Below are 8,681 nucleotides of genomic sequence, written 5' to 3'. Positions count from 1 at the left end.
GTCACAGGCCTCAGCCCAATGCTTATGCCTTCCCCGACGCTGTGTGTGTCCTGTTCTGTGGTGCCAGCCAAGCATCCTGCAATGGGCGCTGCATGAGCTCACCGCCTGGCTCCTCAGGGGTTTTGGTGCACTCTACAGTAATGTTGTGCCCTGTTTCATGGGTACAAGCCCGTAGGCTCCACTGAGTGTCTCCTGAGCAGCTTTCTTTGTAAATGACAATTGTTAAATTTAATCTGTGATTAGAAGGAGTAAGAAAACCGAAAATCCTTGGAAGTGTAGGCTGAAGTTGGGGTCTTGTGCTCATCTGTGTCATTTACATCTTGGTGTGAGGTCCTTTGGGCTATGTGGGTCAGCCTGAAGTGTGTGCTGGGGGAAAAGGAGAGCACAGAACCTGTTGTAAAAGATTCCTGAGCCTCTAGTGTTGAGGGACTTGTCACTGGCAAATCTGGGTGCTTTGGACTTTAGCATGAGATCAGAACAAGAACTTAGAAGTGCCTATATTATGCAGTAGTATGTCTTTCTGTTTTAGAGATTGTCTGCTCTCCTTATCAGTATTTTAGCACTTGGGATACTCTGTTTAACTTCTTGTGGCTGACAGATTAAATGAAAGGGCATCTTGACCTTGAAAAAAGCAGGATTTCCAGGTCCCACCTGTGCATACAGTGCAGAGAAGAAGTTTGAAGCTGAAACTGGTTCCTGAAGTGCAAAGGCCTGGTGCCATGTCAAGGGAAGCCCATTACAGTGCATTTTCTAACTGAATGAGAACTGGAGTTACGCATACAGTGCCCAGGAGAGTGGCAGAGCTTGGAGGCGTACCTTTTCCCCTTTGTTTCTCTTTTGAGGACTCCAGCCTTGGTTAGGAAAGGCTTTGTTATGTATGCAGATAGATGGGGCATTTTAATTTCTACAGCTGAAGTTTCCAGTTCTTAAAAACACAAAATCACATCTCTTAACATAGGGATCGAGACTATGAAGCAGCTGCTTTATTTGATGATGATGTTAAAACACAGTCAACACCACCTGGCTACTTGGATGTGACCAGGTTTTTGGTATAAAACCCAAGGTCGTTTGTGCTGCCTCTGCTGTTCTACAGCAGAATGAACAAAGAAAAGCAGGATAAAAAGGTGACTCCTGGTGTGCTGTCAATGGTACTGTTACTGATAGGAAATTAAACTCCTGTTTTACTCTTCTCCCCACTCCTTGCTTTGGGCTGCACAGTGAAATACTCTGGGTACCTGGAACACGGGGATGAGCCCTTCTGCACAAACTGCTACAGCAAGTCTCCTGGGCTGATGAAACTTGGAAAAGGTAGGTTTGAGCCGAGAACTTTGGGGGTTGTAAAGACCAGCCCATTTAAGACATGTCAATTTAAATGCTGTTTAGTATCTTTAGGTTATTTGAAACCTTTAAAACTTGTTAATGGAGTCTAAAAGCCTCATGCTTTGCACAGGTGATAATCAATCTGGAGCTGATCACCCCCTGCTCCTCTTGACTGTTAGTAGCAGCAGGGGTGCTTGCTATCTGCTCTGAGGTGGCTGCTTGTCTTGATGTTATTTTAAAATCACCTGAGGGGAGACATTGCTGTTTACTGTGGGCTTGGTCCCACAGCAGATTGCCTTAATAATCCATAACAGGAGGCAGTTGACTATTGTAGTTGCTGAGATATGAGCTACCAAGGATTTTTTCCTCCAGACTTTAGGAGAAATTGTTGTTTGGTGTCTGAGGGGGTTTCCATGTTTGCAATTCTCATGACCTTCCATATCTTGTTGCGACAGACATTACGCTGGGGGGTCTGGAAATTGGCCTGCTGACGATGAAGAAGGGAGAGGCAGCAAGATTTGTCTTCATGCCGGATTATGCCTATGGGCGGCAGGGCTGTCCTCCTCTCATTCCCCCGAATGCCATGGTCATGTTTGAAGTGGAGGTGCTGGACTTCCTAGACTCAGCTGAATCTGATGCATTCTTTGAGTTGACTGCTGTGAGTTGTCTTAATAAGGTTTGAGACCTAAGGCTGGAGGCTAAACCTCTGTTGTCTTTCCTTCCAGTTGCTGTGGCTCATGCGTTACATATGTTTAGCTTAATGCAGGTACAGTTATCCAGACGCTAGGCTGCTAGCTCTGATCTGGTACAAACACATGCCCTTTAACACTGTCCCTGCACGCCTTGCTCTGTTTGTACTCCCGTGCAGAGGGGAAAGCTGGGTGCTGCCTTTGTTTGCTCCTGTGTGCTGGAGTCAATGGAACAACTTCCATTTATTTTTAGCTTTACAAGAAACATCATGGTTTCACTAGAGGGCACCAGGTTCCGGGAATTCCTCTGAAGGAACAGTAATGAGCTGTCTGTAAAAATCCTGTTCAGTCTGCAGCGTCCAAGTGCCCCCCGCCCCCAAGGCCCCGTCCTTTGTCTCAGCTTCTTGGCTGTGCTCCCAAGTGTTCCTCACTGTTTGCTTTCCTCCCTGGTGAGTTACGGTGTTATTGTTAATTCCCCCTTTTCATGTAAAGGGCTTTGGGCTGTGGCTGTGGGTCAGTGAGTGGGGCACAGGCAGCAGTGCTGGTGGAGGAGGCCCTCCTCATTCCCTCCTGCTGCTGCGCAGGCCTCTTTTTTTCCCCCCACACAGTCCAGCGAGCAAACCACACTTGTTGCAAGAAAGCTTACTCCCCTTCTTGCCAGTTGCCCACCCTTTCTGGCTAACTGACATCTCTCTCTGAGCTGGTTCAAACTTGTAAACCCAGGAGAAAACCTGTCCCTCGAATTTGTTTTCATGTTTTTTATTATTGGGTTGTTTTGTTTTGCTGCTTGGTGTCTTGTGTGGGTGTCAGGCTGGTCCCAGAGCTGGCCTGAGGCAGCCATCCTGGGTGATGCTGAGTCATTAGAGCAATGGAGCCTTTCAAGCAGCGTCACCTTTTGTGCCAGCGGTAACATTTATGTTAACTGTTTGATCTGTGCTAAGCAGGTGAGAGAGTTGGGCAGGATTTAAGAACATGTTCCTGCTTTTTTCAGCCCCCCTGGTGTCCCTTTGGTCCTGGTGTGAACTTCCTGACCTATCTGGTAGCACTCTTCACCAGGAGTTACCAGCACGAGAACAGTGGCATGTTTCAGCCTGATGAAGGGTAAAGGCCTGGCTGGACATTGCAGGGGCCTTGGCAATGGCATGGCTCCTGCTCTGTGAATAAAAGGGGACTGTGCAGGACTGTCTTTTGTGAGCTCTTGGCTCATTTTCTTTTGTTTAAGCTGACATTCAGGTATTTCTTTGTACAGGAGCAGCAGGATACGTTTTCACTACAAAAGGTGTTGAAAGTGGCAGACACAGAGAGAGAGTTTGGCAACTACCTCTACCGTAAGCGTCACTTCGAGAGTGCCAAAGACAGATACAAAAGGGTATGACACCAGGAAAAAAAATGTGTTTTCCATTGTGAAAAGCTGTGAAAGCAGTGATTAAGTGCTATCTCACCATAATAAGTACAATTTAGAGATCAAATAACTTCATTGTATTTTCCAGGCATAGTTTGTTATTTAAGAACATATCTTAGACACTTGGTTTTGTGTGAGCAGCAGTAGTAAATGAAGGATGAGAAGAGTTGCCAGAAATAGCCTGAAGCAAAAGACGTCTGCCTTACTCCCTGTAGGCTTTAGCCAAGATGGAAGAGTGCATCTTGGTGGCTGTGCGAGCCCTGAGCAGTTTCTGTGGCTCACTGCCTTTCAGGTCAGCTTTTGCTGGGAGACATGATAGTGAAGCGTAGCTTTGTATTGCAGGAGCATGCTGATTAATGCTTTGAGAAGGAATCTCAAGTTCCTTTGGTCTGGAAACAGGTATCACTAGCATGCTAGGAACTCTAACTTTATTTTTAGCCTTCCAGTTGGAAATGGCAGAATAGTTGAGGTTGGTAGGAACCTGTGGAGGTTGTCTAGCCTAACCTCCGGCTGAAGGAAGGTCAGTCACAGCAGGAGGTTGTGCAGGACTGTGTCCATTCAGGTTTTGAACATCTCCAAGGATGGAGACTCCACAACCCCTCCAGGCAGGGAAATACTCAGTTATTCACAAACTGGAATGCATCTGCATTTGTTTCAGAGGTAGTGAGGTTTTGTGAGACTTCTTCCCTCCATTCTTGGTATTTCTTGCTTTTTCTTAGTATTTTGTAGCAAAAATAATTTAAATTGCCTTTCTCCCTGTAAGATTTCTCTTCCATCTTTGTCCTTAAAATCTGAGTCCTGGGTGTAATTTTTTTTTTATTCTGCTGCTTTTAAGGTTTAGGAACCTGTAGTCTTATGGCTGAGCTGGCTAGTCATGCTGATAATGCCATGCAGTGTATTGAGAGTTTTATTATTATTTTTAACTGACCTAGGTAAATGGAAACATGAGTGTGGCTGATGAAATGGATTTCTCACTTTCCATAACAGATTTGTTGTGTACTAGTTCTTTTTCCCTGTCTGCTCAGGCGTTCTCCATCCTTGGTCGCAGCCCTTCCAGTGAGGCAGAGCAGTGTCAGATCAATACTTCCAAGTTGCTTGTGCTTCTGAATCTCTCACTCACTTACCTGAAACTGGAACGTCCTGCCCGAGCTTTGGCGTATGGGGAGAAGGCCTTGGAGATTGACCAAAGAAACGCCAAAGCACTGTTCAGGTGTGGCCAGGTGGGCAAAAATAAATTCTTCTGGTAACCATGTCAAGGAATACTCTTGCCTGACTGACTGTGGAGAGAACCTCAAGTAAACCAAGGAGAACCGCTAAATTCTGGACCAGGCCTCTTAAGCTTCTGCAGCAGTTGGGGTGGTTTGTCTGCATCTGACCTATTGGAAAATCTAGCTGTCTGTAAATCTGTGACACAGATCTTTTCATGGGGGATTCCTGAGCTACCTGGATCTGTCTCAGAAATGTTTGTGGTTGTGCCTGTTTGAGTCCTGAAGAATGGCAGTGAGTCTATATTTATCTTGCGATGCATCTGTCTTTTGTTTGTTTTCCAATGGCAGGCTTGTCTCTGCATGACAGAATATGAAAAAGCCCGGGATTTCCTGGTCAGAGCTCAGCATATACAGCCATTTAACCACGATATTAACAATGAGCTGAAAAAGTTGGCAAGGTGAGAGAACTCCCTTCCATCCCTGTGGAAGAGGGAGTGCTTAGACAGGCTGGAACACCCACTCAAAAATACTTAATGTTTTAAAAAAAACCCAAAACACAAAACTATTGGGTTAGTAAGTGACTTGGGAAAATGCAGAAGGTTTCTCTTAGTGTGAAGACAGCTGATTCAAAGATTTTACAGACCTAGCGGTTACAGGTGATAGATGAGAAGTTGAGAGCACACTCTCTTTCCATAAAGTTTCTCTGGGGGAACATGTGTGTTATGCTCCTTATGAGTAGGTAGGTCAGGGTGATGACAAGGAGAACAAGGACTGCTGAAATGCCTCAAAGCCAATGAATTGCAGTAGGCTAGCAGTCAAGCTGGTAATCTTCTGGATTAATAAGTAAGGTTTTAATTCCCTTTAAGGTATGTTGGTTAATTACGGCAGCTGTTCTCACTTCATGTGCTTCAGTGTACAATGCTACAAATATTAATGTTTGTTAAAAGTGAATTTCTTGCTGTCTTGGACGTAATAAGTGAGCAATCCTGAAGGCAAACTTTCCCTTCACCCGCCGGCTGAGTACAGCACAATCCTGCCAGCTTTAGTCATGCCCTAGCCCCACCAAAACATGACTAACGCTTGTCTCTGCCCTCATTCTGTTCTTCCCTTTGAAACTGGCAAAAGCACTAGCTGATTCCCAAAAGTGTGTGCTGTGCTTCTGGCACTGTTCACATATGCAGAAGGCGATGCAGTCCCAAGCTTCAGAGATCACAAAGCAGCCCTTGAATACAAACCCTCTTCTTTTGTGTGTCGCTGCTAGGTGTTTGCAAAAAGGTCTGTAGGCAGCAGTAACATCTCTTACTAGAGTAGTTGGTGCAGCTGGAAAAGCCAGTCTTGTGGGATGAGTGCCTTCCCCAGGCAATGTTTTGGTAGAGGACTGTCCTTTCACAGAGGTGTCCTTTATATCTGTGTTGTCTTTAATAGTCTGTGATACCACTAAGTCTTCAAACTTCTTACTTCTGACCTGCAAAGAACTTGAAGGCGGTATTAGTTGCTGGTCTGGAAATCTGAAATCATAGAATCGTTTAGGTTGGAAAGGACCTTTAAGATCATTGAGTCCAACTGTAAACATAGCACGGCCAAGTCCACCAAATAAACCACTTCTATTCATCCTGGTGTGCCTCTCAGTACATAGCTACCAAATTGTTAGGTGAGCACAAGTAGTTATAAAATAGATCTGGATGGCTGGCTAGGGGCTTGGTATGTGGATAGTGTCAAATACCCATGGTACAGTGCTAGAAGTCCTAATTCTAGAAGCCTCACATGTTCCCTTAGACTTGTTTGAAATATGTTGGCAGGTAAAAGAGAAATCTTGCTAATAATGTTGAGGTTGTGCTACCAGAAAGCAACAAGGCATTCTGCTTTCAGGGAAGCAGCGAGCAGATTTGTCGGCTCTGACTCTGGAGGTAGCAGCACATACAGCTAACGCGCGTGTCAGTAAGCTGAGTACGTGTTAAACCACTGTTGTCACGGAGTTTCTGCTTCAGTGCCAGTTAAAATTGGTGTATTTTTTGCTTTTACTATGACAAAGAGTGGAATTAATATAAAATGGATGAAGACAACGTTATCGGGTATTGTTAATTATTACAGGATCTAGACTGAGGTAGGGCATGTTGCCAAACTGCCTTGCCTGAGAAAACTCGTAATGTGATCTGGCAAATGCTTCAGAAATGGAATATCAATCAAAATCTTGTTCTTAGAGGCTTTTCACTTCCTTACTGAGTACATTTATACTTTGCAAAAAGGAATGTTGTGTGTTAATCAACAGCTACCTCTTGCTGTCTAAAACAAAACTTTGAAAATCATCTATTTTACAGCTGAACCAGGTTCTTGGCAAAATTCACTTCACTGAAGAACAACAGGCAGAATCCAGAGTGAGGGTTTTGTGGAATGTATGTCTGGTACCAGCTGTAATGGTCTTGTTGGTGCAAATTCTGCTGCTGGATTTGGCAGTTCTATTGGAAGACTTGCATTGCATCAAATCCAGAACAAAATGGGGTTGTTCCAATATCTGGCATGAATCTGCACCTCCAAATGAGGGACCCTGGGATCTCATGCTGTGGTAGGTGTGTGGGCATCCCTGATCTACTCATTGTGGACAGTTGTGGCAACATCTGTCTGAGACTTAACAGAAGAGACTTGCTGTGCTGGGATTTCATTGAACAAAACACTTTGAGGTTCTGGACACGGAGGTGCTGATGGTAGGGGGCTGAGAGAGCATTAGCCAACATCACACTTGTGCTGTTTCTGGTGTGTTGCAACAAAAACCTTTGCTTTTGACCTTATATGGTAGCACATGCGGGAAAGCTGAGCATGTGGGCAGCCATTGATCCCTGGGACAGTGCCCAAACTGAGTCACCCTCTGGCTCAGGGATTCCTCACCAGTGAGACCTCGTTGCTGATAAGGTACAGAGGGCACTGTGCTTGGAGAAGCAGCGATTAAAATGGAGCAGTCTGGGAAGCTTTTGCCATGCTATTGTGACGCTGGCAGGAAAGTGAGAATGGAGGAAGCATCTGTCCTGTCATCCACTTAGTCCGGACACAAATCCCTGCTGTCTCCTACCTATCCTCTGCTCAGATCTGGTTTCAATGGTAAATATCCCAGAGTAGGGCACTTGGATGAGGTCTCCTGCTAGGTGCTGAAGGAACTCATGCAAGGAGTGGTGCAAATGAGACACAGAACTAGATGACAGGATGCAGGTTGAGGTTCCTCTGCACCATCACATGCTTGCAAAACTGGTGTAGGAAGTATCTGGCTACTGAAGGTCAAATGATCTACTTAGCTAATAGTCACAGTGAAGCAGAGACCCAAGGTCTGGGGATGAGGCATAGTGTTTCCAGTGCTTCTTCCCTGACATGGCAGAAAGAAGGGCTGTATCTTTGCTATCAGCACGTTCTTACCTCAGGCTAATTTATTTATATAGAAAAAATAATATATATTTTCTGGTTGTGGCACTGACAGTTGGGTGGACAGTCCACAGCCCCTGATGCCATGCTATGCTCTACTTTACAGCTGCTACAAGGACTACATGGAAAAGGAGAAAGAAATGTGCTGCCGAATGTTTGCCCCTCTCAACTCTTCTTCTGGCTGACCAGAAATAAAGGTAATCAAGTTGTGGAAAAAGGCTGAGGTCTCCCAAAACCTCTGTCATGTCTGAACTGTTTTCAGGTGGGGAACCTGCTTCTCTTCTGCGTGGGAGGATTTGGGGGGCAAAATGTAAGGTAATGGGAGTGTGTGGAGGGGCAGGATGGTGGAGTGAAGCGCTGCTACATCGTTGACTTGGGGAATCTTTCCTGCAAGGCAAGCTGGCATGGGACAGGAACCTGAAACCAGCAGCACTTGAGTAAGTGGTTTGTTGATTCCTGTGCTGCTCATCTCAGCTATTCCTTGTCAGAGCCAGGGGGAGAAATAGCTGTGTAGTCTTGTTTCTCTGCCAATTAAAAGAAACAAAAAAAATTGTTCCTGTCAAACTTAAGAATTGGATTTCCTCCTCCCCTCCAGCGCTCCTGTCTGGAGCCGTTGGAATGCCTCACTTCAGAAAAATCTAAATATTTTATTTC

At 45.2% G+C, this 8,681-nt stretch overlaps 1 protein-coding gene across 1 annotated transcript; it reads left to right on the top strand.

The window, feature by feature from the left end:
• Nucleotides 1-1,218: 1,218 nt before the first annotated feature.
• On the top strand, nt 1,219-8,212 carry FKBP6 (FK506 binding protein 6, 36kDa; the record flags this gene model as incomplete). The annotated part of the gene is made up of 6 exons (XM_009700671.1): nt 1,219-1,308; nt 1,776-1,978; nt 3,259-3,378; nt 4,437-4,631; nt 4,968-5,077; nt 8,134-8,212. Coding segments are annotated over 6 exons (797 nt in total), but the record flags the coding sequence as incomplete, so codon positions are not given.
• Between the last annotated feature and the right edge of the window lie 469 nt (nt 8,213-8,681).

Source organism: Cariama cristata, unplaced genomic scaffold (genome assembly GCF_000690535.1).
Source record: "Cariama cristata isolate BGI_N322 unplaced genomic scaffold, ASM69053v1 scaffold4570, whole genome shotgun sequence".
In the NCBI taxonomy this organism is placed as follows: domain Eukaryota; kingdom Metazoa; phylum Chordata; class Aves; order Cariamiformes; family Cariamidae; genus Cariama; species Cariama cristata.
The sequence above is the reverse complement of the archived record's forward strand: the minus strand, read 5'-3'. Positions and strand labels throughout refer to the sequence as shown.